This window comes from Anas acuta, chromosome 21 (assembly GCF_963932015.1).
Source record: "Anas acuta chromosome 21, bAnaAcu1.1, whole genome shotgun sequence".
Taxonomy (NCBI): Eukaryota; Metazoa; Chordata; class Aves; order Anseriformes; family Anatidae; genus Anas; species Anas acuta.
The window spans coordinates 4,762,932-4,782,135 of record NC_088999.1 but is presented as its reverse complement, the minus strand read 5'-3'; the positions used below and the strand labels follow the sequence as shown (position 1 = coordinate 4,782,135).

Genomic DNA, 19,204 nt, shown 5'->3' with positions numbered 1-19,204 from the left:
GATTGCCTATGCCATTAGCACAAGGTTTGCCTCCTTCTAGTGCTGCCAGCTTCAGGTAGTGGCAGCAGTGAGGAGTGCTAGCTGTAGACATGCAAGCTCAGTGCTGTATGGTGTGGATTTTGTCTGGAATAACCTCAAGAGGAGCTGTAGCTTCTGGGGAGCAAGGGGAAGGCTTCTGCTTCCACACGGCCAGCCCTTCTTAAGTTTTCTTTCAAATCCTGTTGCAGATTCGCCAGGCATCCCCCCTAGTGCAGGGGCCCATCAGCTCTTCCGAGGCTTCAGTTTTGTGGCAACGGGATTGATGGAGGATGGCAAGGTGAAACCTGCCCAGCCCCCTCTGCACTCAGTGGTACAGGTAAAAAATGGGACAGAGGAGCAACTGTGCTGAAGCTGCAGTAACTCTGCGGAGCACTCCAGAGGGGGGTTGCAGGACCTGTGTGCTGTTTGGAGCAGGGCTAAAGGAAAGCCTGTGACCGTGTTATTCTGTTTTGAATTCTTGCATCCTGTTGTTCTTTCTTTTCTATTGATTGTCATGGGCAAAGGTCAGCAGGGCACTTCGAGTCTGTTTGCTTTCCTCTCTCCAGGCGGACCCGTGCTAGTGGGAGGTCTGTGCAAACGCTTGCAGGTTGCAAGGTGCCACAAAAATGCACCGTGCTAGATGCAGATAGCGTTAGCCTACTGACCTATATTTGCCTTGTTCTCTTCTCCTCCCTCTTCCCAGCAGGGAGGAGAAGCTGTGGGATGTAGCAGACAGCAGTCTGTCAGTTTGCTCTGCGTTGCAGTTAACTCATTGAGTTGCACAAACTGTTCTCTGAACTCTCCCAGCTCATCTGCTCTCCATTCTCCTGTTGCAGCAACTGCACGGCAAGAATGTCCAGTTCAACGACGGCTACGTGGTGAAGGAGGCAATTGGTGTTGGCTCCTACTCAGTGTGTAAACGCTGCATTCATAAAGCAACCAACATGGAGTACGCAGTCAAGGTCTGAGATTCACACTCTAAACTGAACTCCCCTGGTAGATTTCTGCTCATCTCCATGATGACCAAAATGATACCAAAGAATAAAATTGCTTTTCCTGCTTGTGTGGGGCCTAAATGTACAATTTTAGTGCTTGTATAACTGCACAAGCTTGCTTATCTAGAAATAGTGGGGAAACAGCGTTCTCCTCCTCTCTCATGGAGGGAGGACAGCTCTTGCCTTTCTTTGCAAAGCTTGCTGTGGCTACGCCAGATCTTAGCAGATAACCTAGACATAAACTTTGGGGTCTGGGGACATAAAACCATTGAAGCAACTGGGGGATTTCTTGAGCTTATTGCTACAGAGGGCAGGGGACAGGGAATAGATATAGTACTGTATGTATGCAGCACTCCAAACATTTATCTACTTTGCTCTGTCCTGGCTGCTTCCCCATCCAGTTGTGGCTAATGCTTGTCTGTACTCATGCAGGTTATTGACAAGAGCAAGAGAGACCCTTCCGAAGAAATCGAAATCCTCCTGCGATATGGGCAGCATCCCAACATCATTACCTTGAAAGATGTGAGTGTAACTTGAATGACTTCTCATGTATATGTTTATATGTTTATGAAGTGCAGACCAGTCTGCAGGGCTCAGAATGCAGCTCCAGCATGGGCAGCCCAATGGCACTGCTCCTCGTATCACTTTGGTGTGGGGAAACATCCACGCAGTACAGATCCCACCGCCGCATTGTGGGCTTCTGTCTGCTTCTTGGTGGTAGAAATACAAAAGGGAAGCTTGGGAAGCAGTTTTTGATTAACCCCCTCCATATTTTCCTTGCTAGGTTTATGATGATGGGAAGTATGTGTATCTGGTGACTGAGCTGATGAGAGGAGGGGAGCTGCTGGATAAAATCCTCAGACAGAAATTTTTCTCGGAGAGGGAGGCCAGTTCGGTCCTGCACACGATCTGTAAAACGGTGGAATATCTGCATTCTCAAGGGGTGAGTATGGTTACATCTGTTTTCCTAGGCAGCTGCCGGGCATTGCACTGCACTTCCTCTCCTCCAGGGAGTAACTGTGCCTGTCAGGACTATTGTTTCTTGTGTTGCTGTCTTGGCAAGCCAGATGTGGGGCCAGAGCAGGGGCTGAGTATCTTGATGCAGCTCCAGCCCTTTGTTTTCTTGGGGTATGAGAATGGCACTTTCTTCTCTCCGCAGGTAGTTCACAGGGACTTGAAACCCAGCAATATTCTCTATGTGGATGAGTCAGGGAACCCTGAGAGCATTCGCATTTGTGACTTTGGCTTTGCCAAGCAGCTGAGGGCTGAGAACGGCCTTCTCATGACTCCTTGTTATACTGCAAACTTCGTGGCACCCGAGGTAAGCAACTTATGGACTTCAGTGGCTGTCACTTCCCTCCCTGAGACTGTTCTCTTTCTGCACGGATAGGTCTAACTCCTGCCTGTTTTGGCATATTTTGTCTTAGAATAGGTAATTACAGAAATAACAGCACTTGGAGTACTGAACAAATATGGGGGCTTCAGCGCAGTTGCAGTGCAGTCCTCCAGCTTGCCCTGTCCTTACCTCTGCAGGTGCTGGGGGCTTTCCTTAGGGCAGTGAGACTTTAAAATCCAGTGATTTTTGTAGGCTGCTTCTCTTCCTGATTAACTGACCTGTCAAAAGAGGTGGGGTTATTTTCCCTTTGTCTGTCTTGGTGTGGAAGAAAGAAAAAGCTGAAAAGCAATGGAACATACATGCAGTGTCACCACATCGTAACTTCTTTCCCGCTTGTCATTTTGATGTGGCTGGGGGGTTTCCTCTATTCCATGAAGCCAAAGTCTGATGGGAATGCTGACCTTTAGTCCCTGACTTAGCTGTTCAGTAGGGCTTTAGAAGCTTTGCATGCAGACTACACGCAGGGGTCATGCCGCTCTTTGCAAGCTGATAGGAGCTCAACAACAAGAGCTAAATGCTTTTTCTCCTTTGCTTACTCGTTCCAGGTACTAAAGCGGCAAGGCTACGATGAGGGCTGTGACATCTGGAGCCTGGGAGTTCTCCTTTACACAATGCTTGCAGGGTAAGTGCCTCTGTCGTTTTGGAAGGACAGCGATGCCCTTGCCCTGAGCCATGCTGCACTGTGCAAGTTGGACATTTCCTCATGGGTTACTACTACCTGGAGTCCCTCCTTGGCCTGGATACAGGACACAGGACAGTAACTCACACGCTTGTTCTCTTCTCTCCTCAGCTGCACTCCATTTGCAAACGGACCCAGTGACACTCCAGAAGAGATCCTGACCCGAATAGGCGGGGGGAAGTTCTCTGTCAGTGGAGGCAACTGGGACACTATTTCTGACTTGTCCAAGGCACGGTTTGATATTCAGCTGCATCACATTAAAGGGTTGGGGTCAGGCACGGCCAGTTGCTGTGAGGCGAGTTCAAAGCAGGCTGGGGAGGGAGGGCAGAAGGGAGAGGAGAAAGGCAGCAGCGTAGCTCCTACCCCATCCACAGCTTCCCCATAAACAGCTCAGCAGTGTGCCTCTGCCTGCTTTGTTCTAGCTCTGGTTGTGAATATTTGCATGCAGCACCAACCTCATGCTTGAGCCATGCTGGGTTTGTTGCTGTGTTATACCTCCCAGGCCCACTGAGAGCATATTTTATACAAAAGGGGATTGATGTCTGGGGTCCTTAAACTTGGCCTCTGAATTTAAATCCTAATTTGGGAGCCGGTTGGGTGGTATTTTTTCCTTTAAAGTGTGAAGTCTTCTGAAGTATGACTTTCCAAATGATGCCTTTAGGATCTGGTATCAAAGATGCTTCACGTAGATCCTCACCAGCGCCTAACAGCCAAACAGGTCCTGCAGCATCCGTGGATAACTCAGAAGGACAGCTTACCCCAGAGCCAGCTGAATCACCAAGACGTTCAGCTTGTAAAGGTACAAAATCTGCGCTGGGTTCCTCGTATACCTTGGGCTCTTTGTCAAGCAGTTGTCCTGCTAAAACCTTGGTGATAGCATTGTGGGCAGAGCAGGGTGGAAGGTCATAGAGCTCTGGGCCAGGAGAAGCAATACAGAGCTTTTTTAGCAGGAAAGCTTAGGAAATAGGTTCTTTAACTGCATGTCAATAAGGGAGGGAGATTTAAAGGAAAAATAAATGTTGCTGGCTTTTTTTGGGGGTGTGGCGACTGCTCCCTCATCTTGTAAAGCCTCTTCAGCATCTGAATGACTTCTCATGCCTTCTCTCCAAGGGGGCGATGGCTGCCACCTACTCTGCACTGAACAGCTCCAAGCCAAGCCCCCAGCTGAAGCCCATCGAATCTTCCATTCTGGCACAGAGGCGGGTGAAGAAGCTTCCTTCCACCACACTGTGAAACCGGGGCAGCCTGCAGCAGCGCGGTGCAGTGCGGTCACCAGACTTTGCACGACCTACTGAAGACGGGGGGCAGGAAACTGGGTAGTCAGTGCCTGCAAAGGAGCTCCCTCGAGGACTTTTTCTCAAATCCACGTCAAGGCCAAGTGCCTTCCGCCCCAAAAGACTTGTTCCTCCTTGTGTGGACTGATCTTTGCTGAGAGAACTTCACTGTAAAACTTTTTTGAAGTGTAAATTGTCAATTTTTAAAGACATCCATCTGTGTATATGAGAACTAGAATGTATAACTGATGTCAAGTGGCACTAAAAAGCAGCTCTGATTCACCCTTTCTCGTGTAGGGCCAGATACTTGTAGCTACATCATTTCTTGGAATTGATCTGTTTCAACGCCAATGCAGCTGGAAGACTGCAGAATGTTTGGGTTTTTAGGCTTTGGGTTTTTCCTCCCTTAAAACTCTGGATGCCCTTCTCAAAGTCAAACTTGCAGCCTCCCAGCCAGCAGCACTTGTGTTTGTAAAGACCTTCCCCCCACACACACCCTCCACCTCACTGTGCGTGTTCAGAGTGTAAGGTCAGTTTTCAGACTCAGTTTCTTCCTTTTCCTTCTGCCCTCCCCTGGGCCACGCAGCAGTTCTCTGAACAAAATAAACCCCGTGTGTTCCAGACCCTCCTGTAGATGCTCAGATCTCCGGAATACCTGCTAGGTTTGGCTCATCCCTTCCCCCTGCCCTCCCGTCTTCATGTGAACTCATCCCAGGGCTCCCTGGGGATCCTGGCGCCCAGGCAGGTGTGGACAACAAAGAACCTTCTCCTCAGCAAAGCTGGGGCTTTGGGCTGGCTCTTACCCTCCTTGGTTTTCCTTTCACTCTGCAGGAATCTGTGAAACAAACCATCCTTTTTTTTTTTATTTTAACTTTGTTCTACAGCTGGTAACTCAGGGTTTCTTTCTGAATTGTACAATAAACGTGTCACTCAGTTGATGTTATTTTACTGACTGACTTCTAGCTGCAGAATAAGCGACCCCAGCCCTCTCCCCCTGTCATGTGGGGATAACGACTCTTGGCTGCCTCTTGGGAGAGCTGCAAAGCTTTTTCATCTGGCCCTGTGATGAGAAAACCAGCAGTGCTGTAGTTAGGCTGTGTGTTATGCCACCTTCCCTCAGGTGCAGTACGTCACTTTGCAGCGGGAAATAACTAGAATTAATTGTGGAATAAGGCAGTAATCAACATGAAAGGTGGCAGGATGTGGGCTGCGGAGGGGAGCTTCTCTCAGGACATTTTAACGTTCATAGAATCCAGTGCTTGGAGGTAAACTGTGCTAAAAATGTATTCCAGACCCGTTCTCACTTGCAGGGAATTGCTAGAGCTCTCCTGGCTTGGTGGTGGCTGTTCCTCGGGAGGAGCAGGAGAACTACGGAGACTGCAGGTGCTCAAGGATGCGACCGAAGTCAGTAAATGTTCTCATATGAATTTCTCCTACTTTGGCCTGGTCATATAATGAGAGGGGACACTTGCTTGTTGCTTTGTCCTTTTGCTTAGTCCTGGTTGACTCTAAAATGAATTCAAAAAAATTCTCTAAAATGTACAGCTCTCTTCCTCCTCCTCCACCCTTACCCAGGCAGGTCCTGTTTTACTCTGGAGCAGCCAGCGAGAGGCTGCAGTAGGGATTCTTTCAATATTTATTCCAAGTGCTGTCCTAGTGCCCAGTGCCTCTGAGAGGAGAAGGCCAGTGTCAGTGCGTGCTCCATCCCCTCACCGGGATTGCCGCAGCCCCCAGCAGAGCTGGATTTAAAGCTTTAAGGCTGGATCGATGCCCTTGATCTGCCTGTGCTGGGTTTACTCTGCTGTGCTTTGGGAGTCAGCGAAGATAAATTGATGGAGTGGCATCTGTTGTAGCAGAGGTGTTTGCTCTAATACGCCCAGTGGTTTCCTTGCGTCAGAGGGGCTTGTCTGGGATAACGGGACTTTGTGCTGAAGGCAGCAGAGCCCTGGCTGCGCACGTTGCCTTCCCTTGCAATACCTGCTCCTGGCACGGCGCTCGTACTGCTGCCAGTGAACCTGCCTTACGTTTACCGCTGCGTGCTGACTGGTGCCAGTGGCAGCAAATGTTGGGTACCTTAAACAAGCGCAGTCGCTAGAAACGGCTTTGTGTGGAGCCTGGCTCAGTCCCCGTGGGCTGAAGCAGGCACCGCAGGAACTTTTTGGGCTGTTTCCTTTTGCCCTGTTTTGGGCTTCAAGGGCTGGGCTGAAGCAGTCAGATGGCAGCGCTGGTCAGGACAGTCTCAAACCAAACGTTCCCCCTGCTAGAAGGGTAGGCTGCATGTCTGTGTGAAACCGTACGGGTCTGAACACCAGCCAGGAACAATGCTGCGCCCTGGGTATAATCCTCCCCACGGCGGTGCTGCTGTGAGGCCAGCTGGGGACAGCTCCACGGTGTTTAGGAGACCAGGGACAGGGGTGCTGAGCCCTGCGGTCACAGCCAGCTGTCCCCTGGGCCCGCCGGCACCACAGAAGGGCTGCACCTTGCTCTCCAGGCTGTTTTTAACCAAGTTGTTACGAGCGATCCTTCTGTAAGTTAAAAACTAAGTTTTAATTTTTAGCTCCAAATCAACAAAGTGCTGTTACTTTTTTTAATTCCAGTGCTCAATAAAAACGGACTTGTTGATCTTCCTGTGTACGAGAACTGTAGGCATTTGTATGGGCCCCCCTTTGTGGTTTTCCCCTGACAGTATTAAACCTTCCCCAAAATACAGCTGGGACCAACTGCTGTCATCTTAATTGAGATTGCGTTACTTGGGCTGCAAGTGGGGCCTGCGCTGAGCTGGAGTTCTTAAACCTGTTGGGGAGAAGCCAGCAGATGCCTTGGAGAAGCCCAAAGGGCTGCTCTCACGAGAGCTTGAGGCCATTCAGCTCAAACGTGGGTCAAAGAGGATGTGCAGGCTACCTTCCTTCTCAATTTGAACAGGGACAGAGATGTGTTTAATTTTCACACACACAGAAATCTTGAGAAGGAAAACTGTTTGTGTTATTTCAGGTGTTTAATAGGCAACTTGACCTTTAAGATTTCGTCCTGTACGTCTATATGAAAGCTCAAGGGAGCAGAAATCCTAGAATCCAGCCTCCGATCGCTGAGTCTACCTGGAAATATCGTGTTAATCCACAGACAAGGAGCCTGGAAATAATGTTGAGCATCTCTCTTTGTATGAGTCCAGCTTTTGTATAAGAAAGGTTAAGCCTTCTGATTTGGGGGCATAAATCAGCGATGTTCTCTGTTGTAAAAGGTTGACCCAGCTGAGAGGCTGTTTTCCTTCTTCCCACTGTGTAAAGTAGTCGTGCCTTCCTCTTAATGCCACGGGGCTGACCTCTGTCAAATTAAACAGAGCATAAATAAACGTATTTTGGCCTGAGAAATATTCCCATCATGAGTACTCGGGCTGTCTTGACAACTGAAGGCCGGTAACTTTCTCAGCAATTGTCCTTTTTTTTCATGAGATCTGCATTTTAAGCGTCAGTCTGGCCGATGCAAATACCCTCCTCAAGTCCCCACCTCCAAGTTAGTCCAGATAATTCTAACTTTTTTTTTTTCCTGCATCTTTTGCTGTCTGTAGATGGGGACACAAGCCTGGGGACGGTGCAGCTGGTGGCCTCCGGGGTGCCACCACCTCCTAGTGGCAGCCCCTGCCGCCTTCCCAGAAAAGCAGGGGCTTCGGAAACGCTCGGTGGCTGGCAGCCTGTGTGCCGGTACGTGGGGCGGATGCTGCGCTTTCATGTAATATTCAACAATTTAATCCCCTTTTAAAGCAAAGACAACATTTAAAGTATATCAAGGTCTTCTTTTGCAAGTACACAGGGGGCTCTGAATAAAACCTTCATTCATGCTGTAAAAGCTGGAGGTCCACTGCCACTCCATTTTCTTGCCTCTGGTTATTAAAACATCAAGCTGTCTGACTACTTAAGCTCAGCTAACTTGCTGCCTTCCTCCTTTTGTGCTGCACTGGAACACCTGCCATTAATACTAATTCTACTCCGGAGAGAAACTCCCTTTCAGATATGCTTGTCTGAAAATAAATTGACATGTAAAAGGTCTCTTTTGTCAAGAAGTGCATGTAAAGTGCTGGGGTAAGAAGCTGATCGCTTACAAAAGGAGCCACCGACTCTTTAAATTATGAGTGTGAAGGGGGTTATAAATGTTAAATATGGGGGGTGATGTTGTAAATGGGCCGACGTGATATGACTAGAGAAGAATCACATAGCTGCATCCTCTGTTTGTTATTAGACTTTAAGCTTTGGGGTGGTTTTTTGCCTAAACCTGTGGCAGTAAAAGCGCTGCATTGTCTCAGGGTGAATAGCTGGACTCTGTAGGAGCCCATTTGGAGAAAATTTTTTTTTTTTTTTTTAAAGAAAAAGTATTATTAAGAACACCTCCCTGCTTTTTAAGACACGTGACAAAAACTAAGAGTGTTGGTGATGAGTACTTTGATTCAGATGTTTAATGAGCTCTGAGGCTCCGCTGTTTTTCCTGGGACAAAAATTTGCACCCCTTTCAGTTAAGAAGCAGCAGAAGAATCCTTGGGTAGTGTTTATTCTGCCATACAGGCAGCAGCGTGAGACAGCACAAGGTAAATATTTTCATTCCTGACAAAAAGAAAGGTTTTCTTTGTGCTCCTCACACCCTGTGGAGTTTATGGCTCTCTATTAAGAGAACATTTTGAAGTCTGTTCTTTGGGTCAGGCTTGGGAGTGGAAGGATGCTGCTTCAAAACCTGCTTTGATACTGACAAGCGGAGTCCGTGGTGGCGATGGGAGAGCGTCACGCTGTGCCAGCGTCCTGCCAAAGAGTTCCAAGCGCAACCAAAGCTGTGAGCAGCTCCGGGATCCCAGGGCTGCTGATGAGGGTTCAAGTCCCGTGGCGTGGGCCTGGCTTTCAGCTGCTGCTCGTTGGCTTCTTAGGTCTTCTAGTGAAGAAATGTTTCACTTCGTAATTAAGGACAAGCTGAAAGATGTTCAGGGTTGAAAGAACAGAAGTGAAATGTGCCAATTACCCAAACCCTTCTAGCTGAGCTGGTGTCACTTCTGGTTTATCAAACAAGCACAGACTCTCGTGTGATGAGTAGCTCCTATGCTGTCTTACTTTTAAACAGCAGATGGTGTTAGAAACCTATAACAGGTGGAACCTCTTCAGTTTTATGTGAGAGATCAGAAGTAACAGCAATTCCTCGTTTCCCTAGGGGTAGTTCCTTCAGGAGATAAACAGCAAAAGCTGGCCATGGACTTGGGTATTTGTAGAGAAGGAAAAGCTTCTGAATCACACATGTTCATATGAAAGAAAGCAATTCAGGTTTGACTTACTCTGGTTACAACAAAAGGAACCTGGCAGTGTTGTTCATAATTCTCCGTTAGCACCTCTAAAAGAGAGATGTAGCAGGGGGAATGAGCTGTGTTTGCTGGTGTGCCTCAAAATCCTGCTCCAATCTGCCGTAGTCGATTGGTTTCTTGTATATGATAATAGCACTTCACAAGCTTAAAGTGTTTTATAAACATTTAATTACTGCAGCATTTGACTCAAAGCCAGAAATCTCTCATTCATCTGCATCTTGCAAGGTCTGTGAAAATGATATTCAAATTACAGAATTACAACAAGGGTTGAGTTCAAACTTCACTTACAGAAGCCTCCGTTAGCTGAGATTTGTGAGCATCGCCTGTCTTCGCTTCCAGATTTGCAAAGCGAATTCCTTCCTCAGCAGTGGAAACGGTAAAATGTTTTTGCGTGCCTACGGATTTGAGGACTTGTGAGCACCCCAGGACAGGAGCTGTATTAAATCTAGGAGAACTCTGTGCTAACATCCCCTCGGCCCCTGCTGTGTGAACTTCTGAGGCAGGCAGGCACTTTTACATCCAGATGAGAGCCCTGTTGGATGCCCAGTCCCTGCAGCGTCCTCTGCTGTCCTAAGCAGTAGGAAAATGATTATTTGTTAAGAGTCACCCTTAATCACCAAACCACTTGCAATTGTAACAGGGCTTCTCCACCCCAGCCCTACTTTTTAAAAAAGGTGGAGAGAGGCAGGCTTACAGGATGGTTTTCTGCTGCCCCATCATCTGCATGCCCTGCTCCATGGATCTGAGCCTGCTGGGAACGTGCAGGCGTAATGGGCTTTGTGACACCGAGTACAAGCAGCGCTAGAGGTAAAAGAGCTTGGGTTGGATGAATAACTCCTGTCTGTCTGCCTCTTCCACAGCTCCTGTTTTTGTACAGCAGGCTCTTAAGGGCAGACTTGGTGTGCCACATAAAAACCTCTTCGTTTCCATGAAAAAGGGAGATGTTGGTGGGCCATACACGTGCTGTCTTGGATGCGAAGGCTTGCTGCTGGGCAGGGCAGGGGGCCCAGCTCAGACACAGTTTCCCTGCCAGAAACGGTAATTCTGACATATTTTGAGCAGCACTTCAATAAAAGCCATAGCTGGCAATCAGATCCTTCCGGCTGAGACAGATCACTCGTTTCAAGGCCCCAGTCGTGCTCTCTTGGGTGAGTTTGGGCACAGGAGAGCAGCAGCTCGCGAGGAGGAACAGGAGCGGAGCAGGGCAGGGAGCTCCACTGGTGCTTCATTAAAGCCGGCTTTGCTCCTGGCGGCAGCGCGATTTCCCCGGGCCCGCCTCCCAGTTCCAGCTGCCGGGCTCCAACGCTCTGATCTGTGCACGGGGTGCGCTGCTAATTACGGAGGCAATTCCCATGGATACCGGGAAGGATTGGCTGTACCGGCAAAAGTGATCCCAGCTGGGGAAGCGGGGAAGGAAAACGTGTTGAAATATTTGGGAAGAAACTTCAAAAGTTTCTGGAGATGGAGGTGGAAAACATTTCTGGCGTTGCTGCATCCCAACGTGTAAATCAGCATTGTTTTACAGGCTGTTCCCATGCTGGTTTACAGGAGTTCACCCACGTTATTGATTCCTTTGGCTGCTGGAGGATTTACCAGCAGAGCGGAGCTGAATTTGCCCCCTCGTTACCTGCACCCACTCGGGACCGTGCCCTCACCCCTGCTCTTATACCCGCAGGGTGCCCTCTGCTCAGACGCACAGCATGGGAAGGATCTTTCCAGAAAATGGCAAACAGTTTTTGTTTCCATGAAGGCAACACCCTGGGCGAGGCAACGTGCTCTCCGGGGAAGGCAGGCGCTGGCGGGCTGGTAATTCTGGTTCCCTCAGCAGCGCGGCGCCGGTGCGCGCAGCTTCGGTACCTCCCCGTCCTTTGTGCCTCATCCTGCTGAAATGAACAGATTTAAATAACTTATTTCTGTGAAAATTGATATTTGAAGGGTCTACTCAAGGAAAAAAGAGCACTCCCTGGTAAAAAGAGAGGGGGCGATACCTAGTCAGTGGGGGGTGGGGGGGCGGCTTTTTATTTAAATAAATAATAAAAGGTATTGTTGAAGATTTTTTTTTTTTACTTTGGGATTGTTTGGAGATTTTGGGGAACATCCTCACCAACGCTTCTAACTTGGATGTATTTGCTGTGATCTCCAGCAGAAGCTCAGGTACTGTTCAAGATGTTTCTAGCTTGCACAAACACAGAAGGAGCGAGGCAGCCAGCCTGTTGGGTTGGATTTCCATCCCTTTCTCATCCAGGGCACCTGCTCCCCTCTCCCTCCCCCTCCCAGTCCTCCCAGCTGTCTGTCTGTCTCATTTATGTCAATTAGAGATTCAATGCTGCCTGATTTAATTGGCCTGACTTTCCCCTCTAATAGAAGCCCCGCAAAGGCAGGGCATGCAGGCAGCTCTCTGCGGGCTGCCTGGCTGGGGATGGAGCCTGTCCCGCGGCCGGGCCTCGTTTGCAGAACACAATGACCTGCTTGTTGCTATCAGCTGCGATGGAAAGGTTGGTGACCCCTACCAGGGATGGGACCTGTGCGATGATGTTATTTGGAAGCTCGGTTAAGGAATTTGGGCAGCCACTTGCTCGCTGCGGGGCAGCCGAGGCTGAGCTCTGCCACCCGAGGTGGCCTTCCCCTGCTCGGGGGCGGCAGCTGCAAAGCTTCCACCCGCTGTGTCTGGAGGTGCCCTCCCCGAGCAAGGCTGCCCGAGATCTGCGTTTTGGGGCTCTGCAGGGAGCAAAAGCTGCTCAGGCAGAGTCTTTGCTGCTCCCCCTCCAACAACTGAGTCGCAGGAACCAGGCCTGACCTACTTCTTCTCCCTGGCTCCTTGCTTGCGTTTCCCTGACAGATTACGAGGCCCTTCATCTCCCGGCAGAAATGTGAGTTTCCCAAGTAGCCGGCCCACAGAGGCATAAATATTAAACAGCAACAGTACCATCTAGTGACTTTGACTCACAGAGAGCATCAGTTAAGACGGGGAAAAGGAAATGGGTGCAGTAAGGAGTCTGAGCAAAGCCCCAGATGTGCAGATGAGGTCTTATCTCCGGGTTCATTTGGATTTAGGAAGCCAACCGTGCTGGTGCCGCACCAGCCTCTCGCTGTGATGTGACGCTTCCTTGGGAGACAATCCTGTTTTTAGCCTACTGACTCCCCGCTGAACCCAGCCCTGACCCACGCTCCCTCTGCTGGTAACGAACTAATTTACTTAATGTGTTCACAACTTCGCGCACACCCACACGCACGCACAACAGCAAATCCTGGCAGTAGCATGCGATGAAACTCAGGGCTGTGGCGATTTCTCGGTCCTGATGAACGTGCTCCTTTTTGCTCTGATGAGCCAGGAGTGAAATCCTGAATTGGATGCATGAACTAAACAGACACGGTTCCGTTACTGCATCAAAAACAGGCCTAAAACTGAGCAGAAAGGGTACACAAGCTTAAAAGGCCCACTCCAAGCAGATCTGAAATTACAGCCTCTCCTTCACAGCTGAAGGGAGGAAATCAAATTAGAGCGTTTCTCTCCCCATCAGAGGACACCAGGCCTGCTGCGGCCGCGTTACACCGTGCCGTCGTTCAAGGCATGCAGGAGATCTCCTGGGAGGCTTCTGTGTGACCAGGGCATCGCTGCAGATCGCTGTGGTACCCACAGGCTCTGGGATGCTCAGTGCTGAAGGGCACAACCCTTCTCAGCTGGTTAGCAGCGTGTGTGGGCGCTGCCTCTTTCCCAGCCAAAGAGGCTGTTACGTGCACCAAATGCACGGGATGGAGGAAAGGTGACCCAAAAACACCGTGTTGTTGAACTTAAATGCTAAAATGTGACAGTAAACCTATTAAGTGCCATTGGTACTTGCAGAAGAAATTGCTTTGCCACCTAATCAAACGTGTCCCCTCTTTGCTATCAAGAGCACGGCGCTGCCCTAAGTCCACTCAGCCTGGCTCACGGGCTGATGGGTGCCTGACAATTTTCTGGTTTCAATTTAAACAGAAAACTAAATTAGCAAATTAATTGTTTGCCGTGTTTTTCCTCGGTCCCCATCAGCTGCCGCAGGACCTGCAGCCAATCCAGGCCCCCCTCTCGCAGTCCCCAGCAGAAGGTGGAGCTCTGCACCGGGTCCTGCTATCTACCAAGTGTCAGTCATGTTAATTTTAAATTACTTTTGTACAGCTCGGTGTCAAAACGATTAAAGCATGAAAAGAAAAGCTGAACTAGAGAGAGGGAAGGGTGGGGGGGAGAGAGAATGAATAATTTACCTTGCGTTTACAGCAAGGACACTTCAATTTCTTTAACTCCTCAACTCTGGAAAGCCTGAAACTTTTCTTTCCTCTGCTCAACCTGCTTACGACTCCTCCTGAGCAGGTGCTCTGGATCCTCGCTGTCTGCAGGGAGGCAGTAACTGCTCGCAGCACAACGCCATGATAATATCTGGGTTTCTTCCCAGGTAAGGCTTTTCTCTGCGCCGCGCTCACCATTTGTTGCATTCACCAGCACAAACCCACCCACCCACACGCAGACCTTTTCTCCCATTACTGCTCGGCACCCAGCTCCATTTTCTCCAGAACTTCAGCACATCATGCTAGATAATTACACGCTCAAAAAACAGAGAAATGTACAATCAGATCCAGCCTTAAAACTGCAAGAATGAGAACCTCAAGACAGCATCTGGTGTAGGATCGCAGCATAACAGCCCTGGACTCACCGCATCGGTTCCCCCAACTAACCTGTGTGCCTTGTAAAAACTTTGGTTTCTGCACAAAGACTGCTTTTATCTCCTTTCTTAGTTCCACCTGCGATTTCTTTCTCTTTCCAGTTACTGAATGCTATAATCAGCGGTCCTTGAAATACCGTACTAAATCTGGAGAGGCCAGAAGAACAGCAAAAAGATTTGTAAGGAGGGCAACTTGGCATCACCTGAAAATGTAAAGCAAGACAAGTTTAGCTACTTCTGTCAGTTTTTGTCTTCAGCTTATACATAGGAGCATTTTCTATTCATATTTCTTTAAAAATTGGGTATATTTATTTTGAATTATTTCGTCTTGAGGGACTACAAATTGCAACGAGGTGCCTTTGATGGGAGATCAGTAGCAGGGTGACAGAGCTGCCTGGGAAATGAGAGGGGCTGGATGCTCCAGCGTAATGTATCCTGCAGGATATGTGTGGGCTTGAACCGATTTGTCAAATTTGAGCAGAGAAAACAATTTTGCTAATGGGTGTTTTCTGAAAAACGAGCGTGTTGTCTCGGCAGTTTGTGTTCTGACTTGTGCTGTCTTCTCGCCACCCATCCTTGGCAGGCGCAGAGAGGAGGCACCGGTGGCTTCTCCCTGCACCTCGCTCCAGCGTCGTTAGCCCGACAGCCTTGCCAGATCCCGACAGCTCGTGCGATGGGCTGAAAAGCACGCCTGAGATTTCCTCCTCCAAAACTTCTTGCCTGACTTCTCTAACGTGTTTGCTTTGGCTCGGTAATCCCCCCCCCTTCCCTTAATCCTCCTGGCTTTGGTTCTGTGGCCCGCAGGGCAGGCTCCGCTTGGAAGGTGGAAAAGGCAAACGGGCACCTGTGGAATGAATGAAGCTGCCCCCTCCCTGCTGCCCCATTTTTGTGCTGCTGCCCTTGGAGCGTGGAAATCGCAGGGGTATGCGCAGTTTAGGAGCTGTGACTGGGCTGCAGTGGTGCACTGCATGGGATTTCGCTTAAGCATGCAGGCACGGCAATGTTTCTCTCATTAATAGCGGGATTCCCTTCACATGGCAATGTTTCTTCAGCTGCTGACTCACAAATAAATCATTTAACTGACTTTTTTTTTTTTTTTCCCTTTCCCATTTGGGAAGCTCCTGTAAACTTCCCTTATCCTCTGCCAGAGGCCTAGCAGGAGGCTTGAGAAATGAAGAGCGGCGTCTCCTGCAGCGCGTTTTGGCAATGTCACCTCAGATGTGCCGTGGGGGAGTACCGAGCATCGTGACCTCCAGTCTGATAACCACAGCTTTCCCTCTCTAATATGCGCTTGGCGCGAGAGCAGCAGCTTTATAAAACTAACACCTTTTTTACTAGATGCTGCTAGTCCAGCCGCAGTGATCTCTGCTCGCTTGTGCAACTTCTTAAATAAAAAAACATTGTGAGCTGGAGCATTAAAAATACAGGTATAAAAACTACACCTGATGCAGTATTTATTTAAAATGTAAGCACAAGTCTCAAACTTTTTTTTTTTTTTTTTCCCAGTCAGCAAGGCTGGCACTTCTACTGTACCTGGCGCTGGAGAGCTGAGTGAGAGCACGAGAGGGACGTGCAGTGGATTTATTACCAACAGCGCTGTTGTATCGCATCCAACTGCAAAACTTATCAGGTATGAAACAGTTTCAAATCCTAAATTGTCTGCTGGCCCGGCAGTTAGCATCAGTAATTGAACAAAGTTCAGCCCGAATAAATAACGGGCTGAATAAATAAATCACTTACTCAGGGAACTCTGCAGGGTGTGTGCTGCTGTCTCGCAGTCCTGCTGTGGGTTGTCCTCGTGGAACGAAGGTGCAGGAGGTACATTATCACTCTCATGGCTCTCAGGAATCATCAGAAACACTCAAGGGGTTAACAAGAGTGGTCAGTACTCATTTCCCTAAAAACTAGAAGACAATAAGTTAAACTAGAGCACCAAAAAGGATGTTTAGGAATACAGCACTTTCCTCAGGTAGGAGCTCGTGAAATCAGGGAGATGTGGGCGTTTTTCTTCCTCTCCAACACTTGCATTTCCTACCATTGGACAGTAAGAATTTGAGTTCTGCATTTCAATGTGTTTTGTTTTTGTTTTTTAAGCTTTTGATAATCCTCCGATGATAATTTAAACTATCTACCAAGCAAAGTAAGGCTTTTCAGTCCAGACCACTGAATCAATTCTTTGTTAGTAGACACTTTATCCCCTTGAAGTATCCAGGAAGATTTATTCTAATGAGACATGTAGACAAAGTGACATTTTCCCATCTCCTGCTAGCTAAACACAAAATTGCAATTACCCCAAAACAACTAACATCAGAATCCGGTGCGCTGTTGGCTTTTCAATAGCGGCTGTTTATTAGCTTTCCCCAGGACCTGCCTTTTTTATTGAGGGGAAAAGGATCTGGAAACAATCGATTCTCAGCGAAAAGTTTTTCTGAGGGAGTTGTTTTTAATTTGCTGACTTGCTCCAAAGAAAGCCGTCTGTGTGCAAATTCGCAGATCTGCCGATGAGTAATCGGGAAGCTTTTGTGTTTTAATATTTTGATGGTAGAAGGAAAGTAACACAAGACTGACAGAATAAATACATATATTTACAGGACGTTCTGTATCGATCGGAGTACAAAGACCAAAATAAGAGAAGTGTAGCAAAGAGAGCAGCCAACTAAATGCCAAATGCTAGAGGCGACCTGAGGCCTAAAACAAAGCACAGATCATCAGTAATTGGTGCTGGAGGAGCTTGAAGTCGAGAGATGTTTCTCTCTTTGTCCTGAAGATTCTCAAGAGCTGGAGGCTGGTGTTTCCAGCACCCCATGAACTACGCAATTTAGAGCTATAACCCACGAACAAGACAGAAACTTCAAAGAGATCAGCAGGTCGAGGACAAGCAGGCCTTCTTACCCCGACACCCTCGATTTACATTTGGATTTTATGTTTGTAAATGAAGCCACATACAAATTTAGGGATCGGTGATAAGGAAATGGAAGCTTATGAAAGGTGTCGGGCATCTCGCATCAGGAAATTTCTATGGAAATGCTTGATTGCTAACAGGATTTACGGGTATCTACTTGCTATAATTAATCTTTCTCTTCCACATAATTTCATTACACGTTGCCTGTTTCAACTGAGTACAGTCCCAACACCCTGAAACCCATGGGTTCGGTGGAGGAAAGGTTTTTTTAACATCTAGGAGTTGCATTGCAACAGCAGAGAGGCTCAACAACTCCACGTTTCAGGGGTGGTGAGCTCCAGGGACTGGCAGAGCTGGAGACAAGGGCTCGTAAAAGGCAACAGGCTTGAGGAGACAGAGGAAGGAAGGTCTTTAACTGTTAGGCTGAATCACTAAAGCCCGTATCTAATGAACCATACGGTATTTACTGATGCTGCATGTCCTTGTCTATTAGGGACATTTATCAGCAGGCTTGCTCCCCCCCCTCCTGTTTTCCAACTTCGTTTCTTTGTGGTTTGCAGGCGTGATGCATTTTCAGTCCTGTCTTGTTAAATAACACAAGAGGCGAGGTGCAGACCCCTGAGCCCTCTCAACTTGCTGTATAAAAGGGGCAGCGTTTTAGCCCTTTAGAATCTCTGTTATTGGGAATCCTAGGGGCATTAGGGTTGGAAAAGCCCTCCAAGCTCATCTGGTCCAAGTGTGCCCTACCACCACCCCCTGCCCCTGTCCCCCAGCACCACGTCCAACCTCTCCCTGAACACCCCCAGGGACGGGGACTCCCCCACCTCCCTGGGCAACCCGTCCCAACGCCTGAGCGCTCTTGCTGAGGAGAAATGTCTCCTCATTGCCAGCCTGAACCTCCCCTGGCACAACTCGAGGCCGTTCCCTCTGCTCCTGGCACAGTTCCCTGTGAGCAGAGGCCGACCCCAGCTCCCCACCCCTTCCTTCCAGGCAGTTGCAGAGAGCAATGAGCTCTGCCCTGAGCCCCCTTTTTCCAGCCCAAACCCCCCCGGTTCCCTCAGCAGCACCGTGACAGGCTGAGGGCAGCCCGGGGGCTCGGTGCTGCCCCTTCCCCCCCTGCCACGCCGCCAGCGGGGTCGGAGCCCGGCAGCGCCGCTGCCTCCAGCCCTGCGGAGCGGCAGGCAGGGGGCAGCAAAGGGAAGGTTTTTTCACTTTTTTTTTTTTTTTTTTTTTTTTTTTTGTTCTCAGCCCTTTGCAGTCGGAGCTTTCCAGCCCGATTGTGCTCAGCGCTGGCGGTGTAGCAGCGGCTCCCTTTACCCTCCCCCCATCCCCACCGTTGTGGTGTGTGGTGTATATGGGGGGGGGGGGGCACCTCTTTTTTTTTTTTGGGTGGGGGGCTGCCCGGGTTGTGAGGGGACAAACGGGTCTCGCCCCCTCCCTGTGCCAACTGGGGGGGGTCTCCCCTTAATGTGTGTGTGGGGGGAGCGGTTGTGGGGGTGTCAGCGGGGCCGGTGGTGCCCCGGGGAGGGCAGGGGGCCGGGCCCCCCCCCTCAGCTCCCGGCCTGGGACTCTTTCTCTCTCCCGCCCCCCCCCCCCCCCGCTCCTAAGCGGGAGTTTCCAGGAAGCGCTGAGGAGAGCCGCATCACCGCGCAGCCCCTCACACAGCGCGCTCCTTCCGCAGAGGCCGTGGCAGCAACGCCAAGTAGTCCCAGCAGGGTGCCAGCCCTCAGCCGCCATCGAGCCCCGTCCCGCTCTCCCTTCGCGGCGTTTTATCACAGAGGGGGAGGCGAGGGACGCGTTTGTCCCCCCTCATCACCCCGCGGCTTTGGCCGGGATAAGTCAGGAGGAAGTGTGATGGGGGGGGGGAGGGGAGGTGAAAAAAACCCGAGCGGCGGAGGGATCCGGAGGCGC

The 19,204-nt window shown here is 49.5% G+C and overlaps 1 protein-coding gene and 2 long non-coding RNA genes across 11 annotated transcripts in view; 2 read left to right on the top strand and 1 right to left on the bottom strand.

The window, feature by feature from the left end:
• RPS6KA1 (ribosomal protein S6 kinase A1) overlaps positions 1 to 6,986 on the top strand; it is a 43,013-nt gene extending 36,027 nt beyond the window's left edge. For all 9 annotated transcript variants that reach the window (XM_068657667.1, XM_068657660.1, XM_068657663.1 and 6 more), the window contains 9 exons: positions 228 to 355; positions 855 to 980; positions 1,446 to 1,535; positions 1,798 to 1,956; positions 2,173 to 2,334; positions 2,955 to 3,031; positions 3,200 to 3,317; positions 3,750 to 3,887; positions 4,199 to 6,986. In XM_068657667.1, coding sequence (XP_068513768.1) covers positions 228 to 355; positions 855 to 980; positions 1,446 to 1,535; positions 1,798 to 1,956; positions 2,173 to 2,334; positions 2,955 to 3,031; positions 3,200 to 3,317; positions 3,750 to 3,887; positions 4,199 to 4,321 — 1,121 coding nt within the window. In that variant the 3' untranslated portion in view covers positions 4,322 to 6,986. The remainder of the gene's footprint in view (positions 1 to 227; positions 356 to 854; positions 981 to 1,445; positions 1,536 to 1,797; positions 1,957 to 2,172; positions 2,335 to 2,954; positions 3,032 to 3,199; positions 3,318 to 3,749; positions 3,888 to 4,198) is intronic.
• A 3,955-nt stretch (positions 6,987 to 10,941) lies between these two features.
• On the bottom strand, positions 10,942 to 11,931 carry LOC137842954 (uncharacterized). The gene is made up of 2 exons (XR_011089292.1): positions 11,799 to 11,931; positions 10,942 to 11,577 (listed from the first exon to the last, which is right to left on the bottom strand). It is a non-coding gene; the product is annotated as an uncharacterized lncRNA (long non-coding RNA).
• A 252-nt stretch (positions 11,932 to 12,183) lies between these two features.
• Positions 12,184 to 17,870, top strand: LOC137842952 (uncharacterized). The gene is made up of 3 exons (XR_011089289.1): positions 12,184 to 15,818; positions 15,898 to 16,021; positions 16,983 to 17,870. It is a non-coding gene; the product is annotated as an uncharacterized lncRNA (long non-coding RNA).
• Positions 17,871 to 19,204: the final 1,334 nt, after the last annotated feature.